The sequence below is a fragment of the Malus sylvestris genome, chromosome 3 (assembly GCF_916048215.2).
Source record: "Malus sylvestris chromosome 3, drMalSylv7.2, whole genome shotgun sequence".
Taxonomy (NCBI): Eukaryota; Viridiplantae; Streptophyta; class Magnoliopsida; order Rosales; family Rosaceae; genus Malus; species Malus sylvestris.
The window spans coordinates 1,200,979-1,219,085 of record NC_062262.1 but is presented as its reverse complement, the minus strand read 5'-3'; the positions used below and the strand labels follow the sequence as shown (position 1 = coordinate 1,219,085).

The 18,107-nt window shown below is 38.3% G+C and overlaps 1 protein-coding gene and 4 long non-coding RNA genes across 17 annotated transcripts in view; 2 read left to right on the top strand and 3 right to left on the bottom strand.

The window, feature by feature from the left end:
- The window catches only part of LOC126616075 (putative disease resistance RPP13-like protein 1), a 57,085-nt gene extending 44,104 nt beyond the window's left edge, over nt 1-12,981 (bottom strand). For 3 of the 13 annotated variants that reach the window (XM_050284046.1, XM_050284048.1, XM_050284051.1), the window contains exon 1: nt 8,940-12,969. In XM_050284046.1, the coding sequence (XP_050140003.1) occupies nt 8,940-12,763 (3,824 nt within the window). In that variant the 5' untranslated portion in view covers nt 12,764-12,969. Of the gene's footprint in view, nt 1-32; nt 162-356; nt 558-699; nt 1,746-1,834; nt 2,230-2,349; nt 2,473-2,557; nt 2,903-3,001; nt 6,614-8,683; nt 8,717-8,815 lie in introns of those variants that run through there. The other 10 variants (XM_050284054.1, XM_050284053.1, XM_050284052.1 and 7 more) reach the window with 10 other exon arrangements.
- On the top strand, nt 7-2,595 carry LOC126616115 (uncharacterized). Its single transcript, XR_007621007.1, has 3 exons — nt 7-75; nt 2,138-2,254; nt 2,563-2,595. It is a non-coding gene; the product is annotated as an uncharacterized LOC126616115 (long non-coding RNA).
- LOC126616112 (uncharacterized) lies at nt 2,812-9,192 on the top strand. Its single transcript, XR_007621002.1, has 3 exons — nt 2,812-2,855; nt 3,045-3,242; nt 9,044-9,192. It is a non-coding gene; the product is annotated as an uncharacterized LOC126616112 (long non-coding RNA).
- Nucleotides 7,402-8,695, bottom strand: LOC126616113 (uncharacterized). Its single transcript, XR_007621003.1, has 3 exons — nt 8,143-8,695; nt 7,931-8,059; nt 7,402-7,845 (listed from the first exon to the last, which is right to left on the bottom strand). It is a non-coding gene; the product is annotated as an uncharacterized LOC126616113 (long non-coding RNA).
- A 3,162-nt stretch (nt 12,982-16,143) lies between the features above and the next one.
- On the bottom strand, nt 16,144-17,394 carry LOC126616117 (uncharacterized). Its single transcript, XR_007621009.1, has 2 exons — nt 16,511-17,394; nt 16,144-16,264 (listed from the first exon to the last, which is right to left on the bottom strand). It is a non-coding gene; the product is annotated as an uncharacterized LOC126616117 (long non-coding RNA).
- Between the last annotated feature and the right edge of the window lie 713 nt (nt 17,395-18,107).

The following is an 18,107-nucleotide window of genomic DNA, read 5'->3' as shown; positions in this document are numbered from 1 at the left end:
AGGAAAAAAAAAAACATCACTCCAGGGGTTACCTCTCCGATTAAAGGAGAATTATATTCATGCCAGATAGCTGGAGTAGCACCATTCAAGGACAACTAATTGATGCATGTTTAAATTGTTGGCAGTAGATGATCCTTTCTTTACAATTCCCGAGTTGCCATCTGCATCAATAAAGCCGACATATATGCTAGTCCCATCGTTACACTAAAGTGTTCAACTGCTCACACTGAAATCCGTAGGCGCAGTAGCAGACAGCCACTGAGTCAAGTAACAGTGACATTCTAGAAAGCGGTGCCAATAAGCCATGCTCTCTTCAACCATTGTGTTTGTATATAAACATTTGTGTATACACCTACCTCAAGATGACAGAGGCATTGAAAGATGAGCGAGCATTCCGCCGTATGGAAACCACAGCAGTACATCGGAGAAACAAAAGCATCATCAAGGAGCCCATGCAGGGTGAATCATATATGCGAGAGATTGCCGCCGCACCAATCAATAACCAGTAATTGATATGTAAGCTAAAACCGGTTGCTATTATATTTGATGAAACTGTCCTGAAATTTCAAGAAACATGTAAATGTTAGGGGAGAAATGAAAAATAAGAGAAAGAAGAAAGGGTAGCACAGTTGAATTATACTGCTAAAAAGTAATTTAACAAAATTAAACGCAAGTGGTGTCATATATACACATAAGTACCTGAGTGGTTGATGTAAGCTAACATCATTTGCCCTCTGATAATCCTATCTTTACAGTTCAATAGATTTCTCTCTGGGCCGATGAAGTCCAACATACATTCAATCTTTATATAGATGTTGACGAGAACTGAGGTCTGCAGGTCCCTGTTGAATGTCCATTTCTGTCCAAAGATTTCAAACTTGACAGAAAACCAGAGCACCATTTAATAATCCTATCTTTACAGGTTTACTCTGTTTGCTCACTGCATCAATGAAACCGATATACCTGCTACTACCATCACATTGTCCTGATTTAGCATATTGTTAAATTGAACTGTCAAAGAAAAAGACTGATATATAAATGGAATATAGATAAGGCAAAATGAAGATAGAAAAAGTGAGAAAGTAAATTAATTTACAGCTGATCTGCAATTTTCCACCAGTGAAATCCTCCTTAATATAAATGCAATCTAGCAACGCATTGTACATGCTGGCATTCAAGCAAGCTCAGCCATTAGGCACTCTTCAACTGTTGTGTTAGTAGAGAGAAACATACCTCCTGTGGACCTACCTGAAGATTACAGTTACAGTGAAAGATGAGAAAGTTATGCCACAAACGAGACAAGTATGAGAGAACCCTCACATGCAGGAGAATCATATATATCCACCCCAAGTAGATACACACTATCATACTACAAAAAAGTCACTCCTATCGCACTCTCCTGTAATTTCATCGGAATTAGACTCTGAAACTTGAATTTAAGTAGGAATATTGTTGCTAAGGAAAATCAATTTAATAATAAATATAACGGTGAAAGATGTTCATAGGCGGCAGCAAGAGGCATAATTTCATTTAACGTATGCGAAATATATTTTCTGTAAGGAGAGTATGTGGATGCCGAGTTTTGATGAAAATGTAGGAAAAGAACGCAGAGCTATACCTTCACACACTTTCTACCATTTCATTCTAAATCGAACTGTGAAAACCATGTTTTCTCTCAAATCCATGTCAGTAGGATGCCAACTCAACTGCTTTCCTTTTTCATACCTCCAATTAAAAAGATACTCCTAAATTCAAAGATGAAGAAATTATTATTGATACATGTATCTTAGAAAACAAGCAAATGGAACTTAAAAACAAAAGATGAAGAAATTACCGCTCAACTGCAGTGCTCAATGTAAGAATTATCATTCTTGTGAATTCCGTAGCACACCAGCCAACCCCTTATTCTAGTAATATCATTTACTGGAATACCAACAAACATAAGCATGACAAAACATCAAGCGCGCTCTGTCTGTACAAAAGCATATATGTGCCCATTAGTAGATGAGAGTCACATCAAGTGAAGATGAAAAGGTATGCCTCTCATATTTAACCTAAAAAAAAGTAATAGAAAAAAAAAACATCATATCAGGGGTTACCCCTCCAATTAAAGGAGAATTATATTCATGCCAGATAGCTGGAGCTAGCACCATTCAAGGACAACTAATTGATGCATGTTTAAATCGTTGGCTGTAAATTATCCTATCTTTACAATCCCAGAGTTGCCATCTGCATCAATAAAGCCAACAAATACGTTAGTCCCATCATGTTGTCCTGACTTATAGCATAGTTGAATTACATTGTTACCGAAAGGAAGAACAAATTACACTCAAGTGTTCAACTACTTACACTGAAATCTGTAGACGCAGCAGCCAGCCACCAAGTATAGTACACTGGAATTCTAGCAAGCGGTGCCAATAACCCATGCTCTCTCCAACCATTGTGTTTGTAGACAAACATATGTATATGTACCTACCACAAGACGACAAGAGGCATTGAAAGATGAGTAAGCATTCCACCATGTGGAAACCACAGCAGTATATATACACACAAGTACCTGAGTGGTTGATGTAAGCTAACATCGTTTTCCCTCTGTAATCCTAACTTGACAAAGTCCCACGCACAGTCAATCTTTATATAGCTGTTGACAAGAGCTGAGGTCTAGAGGTCCCTGTCCCGGCAGGAATTGTGAAAGTGGGAGGTATTGAAAGTTCATTTCGGTCCAAAAGATTTCAAACTTGACAGTCCAGAAAATCAGAGCACCATTTGATAATCCTATCTTTACAGGTTTGCTTGCTCGCTGCATCAGTGAAACCATCATCCAGCGTTTTACCTCTTGTCATGCAGGAGGAGTAGTTCCACAGTATCAGACTAGAAATAATTCACTCCCCTCGCCACTCTCCTGTAATTTCATCGGGATTAGACTCTGAAACTTGAATTTATCAATTTAATTAGGAATATTGCTGAGGACAATCAATTTAATAATGAATAAAAAAAGTACCTGGCTTTTGTCTTGAGAGTTGAGAGTTGAGAGTTGGAGAGAGTGAAATGAAAGCTCATATGGTGATTTCATGATCTATGACTATGCAAGGAATGCGAGCTATGTTTCTCCAATCTTTTCCCTTCTTGTTCCCATACCTCTTCTTCAGAGAAGGACAACCCCGGATCTTCAGATAAGAAAGAGATGCCGGCAAACCCTCTTTTGGCAGGAATTTGAGACTCTCGCACCGTTCAATTTCTAGGTGTTGAAGAGAAGCGAGGTGCTCAAATCCCTTTCCGTCCAAAGATTTCAGATTCGATACACCATAGATTTGGAGAGTGTGAAGAGTGGCAGGGAGCAGCTGCTTATTGAGCAACGTCTGGAAGAAATCTTTGCTTCCTCCGAAGAATCGAAATGATTGTAGGTTGGGAGGCAAACCCTCTTGTGCAAATGACACCACATTTGGAAGATACTCTATCGACAATTCTTGAAGGGCGGTGTGGGTGCGCATTCGGTCCGGCAATAACTTCAAATTCTCGCAGTAAGCGACTTGAAAGGAAGTGAGGTTGGGAGTGGGCAATCCCCCGTCGGGAAAAGAGACAAGATTTGGACATTGCCAAATAGACAGGAAGTTGAGATGGCTGAGATTTTCATCTGCTCCTCCTTCAAATGAAAGAGATTCCAGATTCTCACAATAACCTATAAAAAGAGATGAAAGGTTGGGGAAAATGCCCAAAGGGAACGACCTCAGAGAATCACAGCTATGGATTAGACTCAAAGACTGAAGGGAAGTCAATTTGGCCATCATCTCACCTGATAGGAATTCTAATTTCTTGCAATTTTGTATACGGAGTGACGTCAGCGTGGTGGGCAGACCATTTGTAGGGAACGACAAGAGTGAGGAACATCCCCATAAAGTCAAACTTTGAAGACGATTGCTGTTGTGCACCATTTGCGGCAACCACTTAATATCAACAGAAATAATATCAAGAATCTGAAGCGACGGCAGCGTCTCCGTCGACTCTAGTAACAATGACAGACCTGAGCAATTATTTACGGTCAGTTTTTCAAGAGATCCTCGTAAGGATTCCGTATTCAAGGTATTGCGGCCCCTGTTTTCATGTAGAACCTGACACCAGTTGACATCAAGTGTTTTCAAGGAAGGAAGATGAGTGGGCAAGTTTCCTCTCAGCTTCGGACACCACCATAACCTCAGCTCCTTAAGACGAGGAAAGTCTGGACTTTCACCTCCACTTGGACTAGGCAGCCATTCCTCCCACTCTGGCATGTCCGTAAACTCTAGCTTCTCTAAAGATTGAAATGTTTGATTTCCCCCGTACAACTCAACACCAACACTCACAACTGATTTCATCCCTTCTACATACAACTCTTTCAGAGCAGGTAGCTGACCAACTGGTGGCAATGAACTGCAATTACCACAATTACTGAGACGCATCACTTGTAAGTTGGAGAAGGACGAGTCTCCCACCCAATTCGGGAAACTGATTCCGCCATAAAACCTGATGGTTAGCTTCACCAAATTTACCGAAGGTTGAAGTCTTTCGAGCACATATCTCTCTTTTACGGAATCATTGGAAACTACATCACCCCATGCCAACTCTACCTCGTTGAGATCTTTCTTATCCTTCAGCAAGGCATCAATAGCACCGACTACATTTTGCAGATTCAAGATAGAAATTTTTCCTCCAAGGTGAGACAACCCCCTCAATTCTCCAATGCTTGACCCAGTAGATTTCCCCAACACAAAAGCTGTCAGTGTTCTCAGGCTTTTTAATCTACCCATATGCACAGGCATTTTTTTTATGCGAGTTCCGCCAATATCAAGATGACGCAAATGAATTAATTTCCTCATGTCTGCAGGCAATTCAACAAGAAAAAAACAACCTAACAACAACAGTGTTTGTAAATTGTAGAGGGTACACACTGTATCTGGTAACCTTTTAATTGTCGTATAAGAGAGATCAATGTAGCGCAAGTGTATGTGATTACCAATGGAATTAGGTAACTGATTGATATTTTGATATCTTGACAATGATATTACCCGTAAATATTTTTGTGTTGGCAGAAAATCATCTTGCACCTTATTGCTTACATATACTTTGTCATCCCTTATGTCATATGGTGCTAAAGACACTGGAAAGAATGTGTGCAAATACTTCACTCCATCTAATGGCTGAAATTTTGAAGATGTATCAAATTTTCCTCTCATATACGAGAAGTGGCGAACTCTTTTATGAGCTCCCTGTGAATGTTCCAGATCCAACCTAAAACAAAACTCTCCAGACACAAACTTAGCCAAGTCATTGATGAGATCATGCATAGTGAATCTTGGTGGATCCAATCTTGGTCTTTGAAACAGTGATCGAGATAACAGTTCGTCAAAGTATCTTTCACCAACCTCCTCCATTGTATTCCCACTCTCTGATTGTGGAATTAAACCTTCTGCCACCCATAGTAGAATTACATTTTGCTTTTCCAATTCATAGCCCTTTGGAAAAATTGAGCAATAAGCAAAGCATCGTTTCAAGTAACTTGGAAGATAATGGTAACTCAATCTTAGAGAAGGAAGAACACTATTACTGTGTGGTAGATCCCAAAAATTGCTCTCCAATATGTGATTCCATTCCTTGTAGTCTAGGTTGCAACCTAAGAGAACCCCTAGTGTTTTTGAAGCTAAAGGCAAACCGTTGCACTTGCGTGCAATTTTCTTACCAACTTCTTCCAAGTCTGGATGTACACTGGAGTTTTCATTTCTAAATGCATGTTTTGCCAGTAACAACCAGCAATCATTGTCCGACAATTTTTCCAAGTCATGAATTGGAATAGTATTGTGCACGATGGATGCAACATGTCTACTCCTTGTTGTTACAATGACATTGCTTCCCTTCGCCCCATAAGTGAAAAGAGTTAGTAGACGACCCCAGTCATCATAGCTCTCATTCCAAAGGTCATCTAGGACAAATAAAAATGTCTTTCCCCTTACTTGCTCCCTTAGTCGAATTTCAAGGGTATTCATATCTGAGATATCCCTCACTTGTTCCCTCCTTACTTGTTCCCTTGGTCGAATTTCAAGGGAATTCATATCTGAGATATCCCTTGCTTGTTCCCTTGGTCGAATTTCAAGGGATTTCATATCTGAGATATCACAAGATTTCTCAGTGATTTGCTCAGTAAGGGTCTTAATCACCCTCAAAGCATCGTACTGTTCGGAAACACAAACCCAAGCATGAATGTCAAAATGCTCTTTAACTTTTTCATCATTGTAAAGGAGTTGAGCAAGGGTTGTCTTACCCACCCCGCCCATTCCGACTACAGGGACTACAGAAAAATTACTGCTACTTCCATTGTCAGATAGCAGCAGTAGTTTTTTTAACTTTTCTTGATCCTTATCCCTACCATAAGGACAGAATCCTTCCTCAACTACAGAAGTTGTGGGAGTTCTTTGTGAAACCATGTGCCCAATACCTTCTCTAAGACCAAGGCGATTTCGCTGTTCTGCAAGGTGTTCTAACCTCTTAAATAACTCCTCTATCCTACCATTCATGCCTTTATAATTAAAAGGATTACGAGAGGTAGAGAGGAAGTTGCACACCTGGGTTTGCTTAGTCTGATCTTTCACCTTGTGACGCAAAGCTTCAGTATCGATCTCATCCACCAAGTCCTCGGCTTCGAACACAGCATCTTTGAGCTCGTCAAGCCACATCCCGACGGCAAGGTTGACAATCTGCTTCTCCTCTGCGTCGTTGAGCACTGCATGAAGTGTAATCAATGTCACCTTCAGTTTGTCCATGAGTGAATGGTTGAGTCTTCTTGCCCGGAAGAAGGCCATGAACTCTCCCGAAGCAATCTTTTCGCACAGCACCTGGATCGAACCGGAGAGCAAAGCCTGTCCAACCAAAGCCATTTTCTCTTGTTTGCGAAAGGAAGTTGGAAACTAGAAATTCCGTTTCAAATTTTCAGGTGAGGAAGTGGCAAAGCCTGTTTAGATTATATATGTGATTATATATGTTAACCTTACTTCGTCAGTGGGGAGAACAATTTTCAGTCGACCACACAAGTTAAGCATAAAGTGAGAATTGGTGATTGTGCTTTGGAGAAAGCATCCTTCTTTTTTTGGTTAATTAAAGTGACGACGAAATTTCAGAAAAGGATAAGCATCTATCCTTTTTTCTTTTTGTTTTTTGTTTTTTGTCTTTTGTTGTTTTTTTTTTTTTCCATTTTTCCGAGAGCTTATATAGAAAATTTATAAATGTGTGTCTGGTGTACGTGTGTGTGTATATGTCTGTAGTCTCTGGTTATTGAGGTATATAACATATATCCCTCAAAGGTGTGTATTTATAAACTTTGTGGATTCCACTTGAAATTAACGTACTTATATCTCATTGATAATTTGGTTTATCTAGCATTACTCTTTCTTGACATTATACTTTTATAAGAGGGAAAAAAAATTCAAATTAATCTCTTCACATTGATCAAACAGGAACTTCATGCATAACTTCCAAGTACGTACAACAAAACAGCTTTAACAAAACAATGGAGACAATCGGACATTCGGACGGGCGCACGAAAAACTTGGGTCTCTTCGGCTAGCCGTCTTTCTCTTCTTTGACCTTTTTGCTTGAGGTTTTGCGTTCTTTTTTTATTTACTAGTAGAGCGTTTCGGCTTCTTGCTTTCCAGCTTCGAAGGAGCTGGTTTCTCCACTCCATCTTCGTCAGCCGACCTGTCTTCTTCATCAGAACTGAGTACTAACTCCTGAACAATATCTTCATCCATGGCTACTTGGTCCTGGCACTCAGTCTTTCGCTTCCTTTTCTTCTTTTTCACATCTTTGGGTGCTTCAGCTCTGAAAAACCAATAATAATGTTACAACACAAATACCAAAAGTAAAATTGTATAGAAATCTAGAGAGAGAGAGTGAGTGACCATACTTGGAATCCTTTCCTGGTAACCAGGACGAACTAAAGGCAGCAATGCCTTCGTCGTCCCTGGTGTCATCTGTTTCGTCGCTTTCTCGTCCTTTACTTCCAAAGACAGATGAATGCTCACCCACAAGAACACTGGAAGCAATTAGCATGTTAGAAAATGGAACATCAAACATGAGTCTGTGAAAATGAACACAATAGACAACACGATCTCAGACCTGGATTCCGACAACGAAGCATTTCTTTGTTGTGCTACTTCACGTAGAGTTGCAACGTACTTCGACAGAGGGCTAGCCCCTGACTTTTTCTCATCCTATAATAAGGACTTCAGTGGTTGCAACGTACTTCGACAGAGGGCTAGCCCCTGACTTTTTCTCATCCTATAATAAGGACTTCAGTTTCTCCAAGATGATGTCAAAATAAAACGAAATGAAGGCAAAGTGTTAAAGGTTTTTCAGATTAAAACGAAGTTTGATAATTCAATCATGAAAGATCCAAGAAATAGGCATTTGTGGTTATTGGCTGGTAACAATTTTGCAAAGTACACATACAAATAATACATTGATGGCAAAATCACATAAAGTTCGTACCCAGTGCACAAGGCTCCCGCTTTACGCAGGGTCTGGGAGAGGTGAATGTCGGTTAGCCTTACCCCCATTTATGAAGAGGCTGCTCCCAAGTCTCGAACCCGAGACCTACCGCTCATGGGCGAAGGCACTTGCCGTCGCACCAAGTGCGACCTCTGATGGCAAAATCACATGAGAGAAAAAAATTCACTCCCCTCGTACTCTCCTGTAATTTCATCGGGATTAGACTCTGAAACTTGAATTTATCAATTTAATTAGGAATATTGCTGAGGACAATCAATTTAATAATGAATAAAAAAAGTACCTGGCTTTTGTCTTGACAGTTGAGAGTTGGAGAGAGTGAAATGAAAGCTCACAAGATGTTTAATTCTCCGTCTATCTCTATGCAAGGAATGCGAGCTACCTTCTCATGCCTCTTCTTCAGATACCTCTTCTTCAGAGAAGGACAACCCCGGATCTTCAGATAAGAAAGAGATGCCGGAAAACCCTCTTTTGGCAGGAATTTGAGACTCTCGCAACATGTAATTTCTAGGTGTTGAAGAGAAGTGAGGTGCTCAAGTCCCTTTCCGTCCAAAGATTTCAGATTCGATACAAACAAGATTTGGAGAGTGTGAAGAGTGGCAGGGAGCAGCTGTTCATTGAGCAACGTCTCCACCAGATCCTTGTTTCCTTCGATCCGAAATTGTCGAAGAGAGACAAGCCCTTGCAATCCCCATTCCACTGAAGCCCTTACAATCCCAAATGATTGTAGGTTGGGAGGCAAACCCCATTGTGCAAATGACACCACATTTGGAAGACCATATATCCAAAAATCTTGAAGGGCGGTGAGGGTGTGCATTCGGTCCGGCAACAACTTCAAATTCTCGCATCTCATGACTTTCAAGGAAGTGAGGTTGGGAGTGGGCAATCCCCCGTCGGGAAAAGAGACAAGATTTCGACATCCCATAATATCCAGGGAGTTGAGATGGCTGAGATTTTCATCTGCTCCTCCTTCCACAGAAAGGGATTCCAGATTCTGACAATCCTGTATTTCAAGAGATGAAAGTTTGGGGAAAATGCCCAAAGGGAACGACCTCAGAGAATCACAGCTCTCCCATATCCACAAAGACTGAAGGGAAGTCAATCTGGCCATCATCTCACGTGATAGGAATTCTAATTTCTTGCAATTTTGTATGCGGAGTGACGTCAGCGTGGTGGGCAGACCATTTGTAGGGAACGACAAGAGTGAGGAACATCTCCATAAAGTCAAACTTTGAAGACGATTGCTGTTGGGCAGCATTTGCGGCAACCACTTAATATCAACAGAAATAATATAAAGCATCTGAAGCGACAGCAGCGTCTCCGTCGACTCTAGTAACAATGAGAGACCTGGGCAATAAATTAGTGTCAGTTCTTCAAGAGATACTCGTAAGGGTTCCGTGTTCAGGGTATTACTGGCCCTGCTTTCATGTAGAACCTCACACCAGTTGACATCAAGTGTTTTCAAGGAAGGAAGATGAGTGGGCAAGTTTCCTCTCAGCTTCGGACACTTGGATAATTTCAACTCCTTAAGACGAGGAAAGTCTGGACTTTCACCTCCACTTGGACTAGGCAGCCATTCCTCCCACTCTGGCATGTCCGTAAACTCTAGCTTCTCTAAACATTGAAATGGTTGATTTCCCCCGTACAACTCAACACCAACACTCACAACTGATTTCATCCCTTCTACATACAACTCTTTGAGAGCTGGTAGCTGACCAACTGGTGGCAATGAACTGCAATTACTACAATTACTGAGACGCATCACTTGTAAGTTGGAGAAGGACGAGTCTCCCACCCAACTTGGGAAACTGATTCCGCCATAATACCTGATGGTTAGTTTCACCAAATTTACCGAAGGTTGAAGTCTTTCGAGCACATGTTTCTTTTTCACAAAATCATTGGAAACATCATAACCCCATGCCAACTCTACCTCATTGAGATCTTTCTTATCCTTCAGCAAGGCATCAATAGCACCGACTACATTTTGTAGATTCAAGATAGAAATTTTTCCTCCAAGGTGCGACAACTCCCTCAGTTCTCCAATGCTTGACCCAGTAGATTTCCCCAACACAAAAGCTGTCAGTGTTCTCAGGCTTTTTAATCTACCTATATGCACAGGCATTTTTTTTATGCGAGTTCCGCCAATATCAAGATGACGCAAATGAATTAATTTCCTCATGTCTGCAGGCAGTTTAACAAGAGAAGAACAACCTAACAACAACAGTGTTTGTAAATTGTAGAGGGTACACACTGTATCTGGTAACTTTTTAATTGTCGTATAAGAGAGATCGATGTAGCGCAAGTGTATGTGATTACCAATGGAATTAGGTAACTGATTGATATTTTGATACCTAGACAATGATATTACCCGTAAATATTTTTGTGCAGGCAGAAAATCATCTTGAACCTTATTGCTTACATATACTTGGTCATCCCTTTTGTCATATGGTGCTAAAGACACCGGAAAGAATGTGTGCAAATACTTCACTCCATCTAATGGCTGAAATTTTGAAGATGTATCAAATTTTCCTCTCATATACGAGAAGTGGCGAACTCTTTTATGAGCTTCCTGTGAATGTTCCAGATCCAACCTAAAACAAAACTCTCCAGACACAAACATAGCCAAGTCATTGATGAGATCATGCATAGTGAATCTTGGTGGATCCAATCTTGGTCTTTGAAACAGTGATCGAGATAACAGTTCGTCAAAGTATCTTTCACCAACCTCCTCCATTGTATTCCCACTCTCTGATTGTGGAATTAAACCTTCTGCCACCCATAGTAGAATTACATTTTCCTTTTCCAATTCATAGCCCTTTGGAAAAATTGAGCAATAAGCAAAGCATCGTTTCAAGTAACTTGGAAGATAATGGTAACTCAATCTTAGAGAAGGAAGAACACTATTACTGTGTGGTAGATCCCAAAAATTGCTCTCCAATATGTGATTCCATTCCTTGTAGTCTAGGTTGCAACCTAAGAGACCCCCTAGTGTTTTTGAAGCTAAAGGCAAACCGTTGCACTTGTGTGCAATTTTCTTACCAACTTCTTCCAAGTCTGGATGTGCACTAGAGTTTTCATTTCTAAATGCATGTTTTGCCAGTAACAACCAGCAATCATCGTCCGACAATTTTTCCAAGTCATGAATTGGAATAGTATTCTGCACGATGGATGCAACACGTCTACTCCTTGTTGTTACAATGACCTTACTTCCCTTCGCCCCATAAGTGAAAAGAGTTCGTAGACGACCCCAGTCATCATAGCTCTCATTCCAAAGGTCATCTAGGACAAATAAAAATGTCTTTCCCCTTACTTGCTCCCTTAGTCGAATTTCAAGGGTATTCATATCTGAGATATCCCTCACTTGTTCCCTCCTTACTGGTTCCTTTAGTCGAATTTCAAGGGAATTCATATCTGAGATATCCCTTGCTTGTTCCCTTGGTCGAATTTCAAGGGAATTCATATCTGAGATATCACAAGATTTCTCAGTGATTTGTTCAATAAGGGTCTTAAGCACCCTCAAAGCATCGTACTGTTCGGTTACACAAAGCCAAGCATGAACGTCAAAATGCTCTTTAACTTGTTCATCATTGTAAAGAAGTTGAGCAAGGGTTGTCTTACCAACCCCGCCCATCCCGACTATTGGGACTACAGAAAAATTACTGCTACTTTCATTGTCAGATAGCAGCAGTAGTTTTTTTAACTTTTCTTTATCCTTATCCCTACCATAGGGACAGAATCCTTCCTCAACTACAGAAGTTGTGGGAGTTCTTTGTGAAACCATGCGCCCAATACCTTCTCTAAGACCAAGGCGATTTCGCTGTTCTGCAAGGTGTTCTAACCTCTGAAATAACTCCTCTATCCTACCATTCATGCCCTCATAATTAAAAGGATTACGAGAGGTAGAGAGGAAGTTGCACACCTGGGTTTGCTTAGTCTGATCTTTCACCTCGTGACGCAAAGCTTCAGTATCGATCTCATCCACCAAGTCCTCGGCTTCGAACACAGCATGTTTGAGCTCGTCAAGCCACATCCCGACGGCAAGGTTGACAATCTGCTTCTCCTCTGCGTCGTTGAGCACTGCATGAAGTGTAATCAATGTCACCTTCAGTTTGTCCATGAGTGAATGGTTGAGTCTTCTTGCCCGGAAGAAGGCCATGAACTCTCCCGAAGCAATCTTTTCGCACAGCACCTGGATCGAACCGGAGAGCAAAGCCTCTCCAACCAAAGCCATTTTCTCTTCGTGGCAAAAGGACTAATTTTGATCTAGTATTTGAAGTTGAAAAACTGAAAATTCTTTGTGAAATTCAAGTAGAGAACTAGCAAAGCCTGTTAAGATTATTATATGGCTCAACTTACTTCAAGAATAGTGAGACGACTTGCTATTTTTTGGTCAATAATGCAGTGGACCACATACGGCAAACATGGTGGTATTTGGTGGAGGTGCTTTGATGAAATTTCAGTAAAGTAGAGTGTAAAGGAATAATATGTCGGTTGGATGACATTTTACTGTGTATTTTGGTGGTGGTCATGTTAGGACTGAAAGTCTATCAAAAGCATTCAGAATGAATTATACCTACATATTTTCAATGAGTTATTAATCCGTACGTGTTAAACTGTTATTTGTTCAAATGAGTCGAACAATGTCTTTGATTGTTGAGGTGTTTTATACGAAAAGAAAATGATAAACACAAAATTTTGATTTTGATCACCACTATAACTACAGTTGTAGCTATTCTTTTTTTATTTTTAGTTCCTAGTAAAGATTTTGTATTTTCATCTAACGTGTTTGGAATGAATCTGAACTCTAAGTTGACCAAGAGAATAAATTTATGAATAAAACCCGTCATTCAGCTAATCCACATATTATAATATCGTTCATGTAAAGAATCAATTTTGGTAATTTATATCGCTTGATATGCTTCTGTAAATAAATTTTGTTGAATGTAATATGACTATTAGCACATATAATGATTAAACCTTACACGTTAATGCGCTGATCTTGTACCAATAATTCTGCAGACATGCATGAAATGTCTCTTGCAACGTTACACGGTTTGGTGGCGTAGTCATTTCAACTAGTAATTTGGAAGTATTCGTTTTTTCTCCTTTAAATAACAAGTTTGATTTTATTTTATTTTATTTTATTTTTTTTAAGACAGTTTGATTTTATTTTATAGTTGATTCATTGTATAAGAGAGCAAAAGCCTCTCCAACCAAAGCCATTTTCGATCTTCTTTGCAAAAGGAAGTTGGGAAGTAGAAATCCCGTTTCAAATTTTCAGGTGAGGAAGTAGAAAAGCCTGCTTAAGATTATATAGATATACTTCGTCAGTGGACTGTGGGGATGATGAAGTTGTGGACAATAGTAGGTGGTTGTGCTTCACAGAAAGCATCTCTCTTTTGTTTTTTTTTTTGTTAAAGTGAGACGAAACTTCAGGAAAGTTGTGGACAATAGTTGGTGGTTGTGCTTTACAGAAAGCATCTATCTTTTTCACTTTTACTTTTTAACTTTTGCTTCTTGGTTTTTTCCATATTTAAAGTAAGTTTACAAACTTAAATTTATATTATTATAATTTATACAACAACAAATAAATTTGGGTGGACTCGTATGTTAATCTTTTTAAGTAATTAATACTTGCATGTTAATTTTTGTAAGTAATTAAGTAATGTTAATGTTAATTGTTTTAAGTAATTAAGTAATGTTGTATAATTATTCCCTAGGATAATTTTAATATGTTTAATATTATTTATTATTTTATTTCCCTTACCATCTTCATTATCAAATTGGATTATTATTCATTAATATTAGGTTTTTTTATTATCAAATTGGATTATTATTCTTTAATATTAGATTTTTTTTATTATCAAATTGGATTATTATTCATTAATATTAGGTTTTTTTATTATCAAATTGGATTATTATTCTTTTATATTAGGAATTTTTTTTATCAAATTGGTGGATTATTCATTAAATTGGATTATTATTATCAAATTGGATTATTATTCATCACCATGTTTTATATTAGGATTATTTTTTTATCAAATTAGTGGATTATTCATTAAATTGGATTATTATCAAATTGGATTATTATTATCAAATTGGATTATTATTCATCACCATGTTTTATATTAGGATTATTTTTTTATCAAATTGGTGGATTATTCATTAAATTGGATTATTATTATCAAATTGGATTATTATTCATCACCATGTTTTATTTTAGGATTATTTTTTTTATCAAATTGGTGGATTATTCATTAAATTGGATTATTATCAAATTGGATTATTATTATCAAATTGGATTATTATTCATCACCATGTTTTATATTAGGAATATTTTTTTATCAAATTGGTGGATTATTCATTAAATTGGATTATTATCAAATTGGATTATTATTCATCACCATGTTTTATTTTAGGATTATTTTTTTATCAAATTGGTGGATTATTCATTAAATTGGATTATTATCAAATTGGATTATTATTCATCACCATGTTTTATATTAGGATTATTTTTTTATCAAATTGGTGGATTATTCATTAAATTGGATTATTATCAAATTGGATTATTATTATCAAATTGGATTATTATTCATCACCATGTTTTATATTAGGATTATTTTTTTTATCAAATTGGTGGATTATTCATTAAATTGGATTATTATCAAATTGGATTATTATTCATTAAATTGGATTATTATTCATCACCATGTTTTATATTAGGATTTTTTTTATCAAATTGGATTATTATTATACAAATTGAATTATTATCAAATTGGATTATTATTCATTAATATTAGGTTTTATTATTCCATATTATTTGTATAATTACTTAAATTTTTACAATCATTTTCTTTACTTTGTATTTAATTCTTCTGTAGAATAACTTTATTATTTAGGTTCTCTTATTTTTATCAAAAAATAATTGTCTAATTTTCATGAAAAATAAATATAGGTACGTTTAAGATGTCCAGTAAACGTGATCCAGCTTGGAAACATGGAGACCCAATAGACGGAAACAAACATGGCACAATTTGCAAATATTGTGGTCGGGTAATGAAGAGTGGCGGAGTGACACGACTGAAGTATCATCTTAGTGGATTAGATCCATAAAAAAATGTCCAACGATGCGATAATGTCCCCCCAGAAGTGAAGGCATTCATCAGCACATTATTAAAAAATAAAAAACAGCAGAAGGAAAAGATAACACAGGGAATGGAAAATATTCGAGCTGGGCTACGGGGAGAAGTCTATGGCCAAGCGGTTGACAGTGATGATGATGACGATGAAGACGAATGTGATGATGACATGGGACCTGAAGAACGACGCAGTTTGAAACAAGCATTACGTGCCTCCAAACAGTCAGCATGGGAAAGAGAACACCTTCATAAAATTCCTAATAGGGGACAAGGTTCCGGGACAAGTGGTGGTGCACAAATGAGACGGGGAGGCAGTCTTAGAGAATCACAACCAACACCACCAATAGCCCCAAGTTTATATAAGTCATCCAACGCACGTCAAAAGAGTGTTTGGAGTTATTTCAAGGGAAGTAATGTGAACAGTGGCGGATCCAGGATTTTAACTTAGGGTGGTCCCAATATAAAAGTTCCAAAAAAAAAAAAACAAGACGAAAATATCATTGAACAAATAAATGGCAAACTACAAATTTCATTCATAATCTTTGTGCTAAACAAGCTAGAAATACTAAATTTGTCCACGACGGGATCTCATACTTTGAAAACGTGTCATGATAGTTTCATTGTCAATACAAGAAAAAACATCTTTCTCAATATAAACAACTAAGCTATCATTTAACCATTGATCCTCCATTCTGTTGCGGAGTGGACTCTTAATGATATTCATGGCAGAAAATGCTCTCTCCACTGAAGCAGTTGCAACAGGTAAAACCAAAGCCAATTCAATAAGTAAATACACATATTGAAATACAAAAAATTTATATCAATTGATGAAACTAAACAAATATTATATGAACACTATGGCAATGCTAGAGATGCATATAGCAAAATGCAGACACACACAAAACAAAAGATTATAATAACACCAATACACAAAACAAAAGATGCATATAGCAATATAAATAATACCTCAGGTACGTAGTTGGGACTCACAAAACTCATTGGTGTTGTTTAATTGATTGTTTATTTAGGGTTTGTTCTGTTAGTGTGCTTCATTCAATGAGATTTGGATTCTTAGGTATAGGCATCTTAGACAGACAAGAGTGTTTGCATTGGGAAAAAATTTAGGAGCTACAAAACTGTGCTTTGATTTACAGAAAACTAAAAAGCGCCACTTTCGACTCAATAGAGAAACATCCACACGCCAACACCATACAAGCAAACCAAAGCAAAGCAGAAGGAAGGAACGAGAGCGAGAAGAGAGTACAAACCTGATTCAGATTCAGATTCAGATTCAGAAACTAGAGTGCAGTGCAGAAGAGAGTTGATCGATGCCGACGCCGTAAGGAACGAGAGCGGACCTTGTTGTGTGAAGGATTTGGTAACGAGAACGAAGAGAGTTGAACGATTTGGTAAAGTGAAGTTGTGAATCTTGTGATTGCTGTGTGAAGGAGCTGAGTCTGAGGGTTCTCACGTGAGTGGGCAGTGAGGTTTTAAATTTTTTTTAATGACTTGGCTCAAAACGACGTCGTTTTGGCCAAGTCATTTTAAAAAAAAATTGGCTTTCTTCTTCCCCATTCTGAAATGTACACGACCAGAGCAGCCATGGCTGCTGTTCTTCTTCCATCACTGCCCAAACTTGGGTGGTCCTTGAAGATCCTCACAGCCATTTTTCCGAGCTTCGGGTGGTCCCGAGACCACCCTGGTCCCTTAATAGATCCGCCACTGAATGTGAAGGAGGGAATGGGGTGTCTAATTAGCAAGTTCTTTATCTATGAAAATGTCCCTGCTGCGAAGGCATCATCACATCATTTCAAAAATATGGTAGTGGGATGTCAACAAGCCGGTGTTGGAGTACAACCTCTCACTCCCTATGAGATAAGAAACAAATATTTGGATATGGAGTATAAAGACATTGGCAAGTATGTTAACAAGTTGAGGTCAAAGTGGGAAACTAATGGTTGCACAATCATGTGTGACGGATGGACCGGCCCGACCAGATTATCTATCATCAACTTCATGGTATACTCCAAGGGAAAGACAATTTTTTTGAAGTCTGTTGATGCTTCAGACCATATAAAGAATTACAAGTATATTTACAAATTATTGAGGGATGTAATCATGGAGGTGGGAGAGCATAATGTTGTCCAAGTCGTGACCGACAACGGTTCTGCATTGTCAAAGCTGGAAAAAAGTTAATGAAGCATCATAATGTGTTTTGGACATCATGTGCAGCACATTGTATTGATCTTATGTTTGAGGCAATGGGGAAGAGAGAGAATGTTGCTACTGTGGTCAAAAGAGCTAGAACGATCACAAATTATATTTACAATCACGGTTGGTTGTTGGCCAAGATGCATGAATTTTGCAGATGAGAAATTATTCGTCCAGCTACCACTCGATTCGCCACCAACTATATTGCATTAAACAGCCTACTCA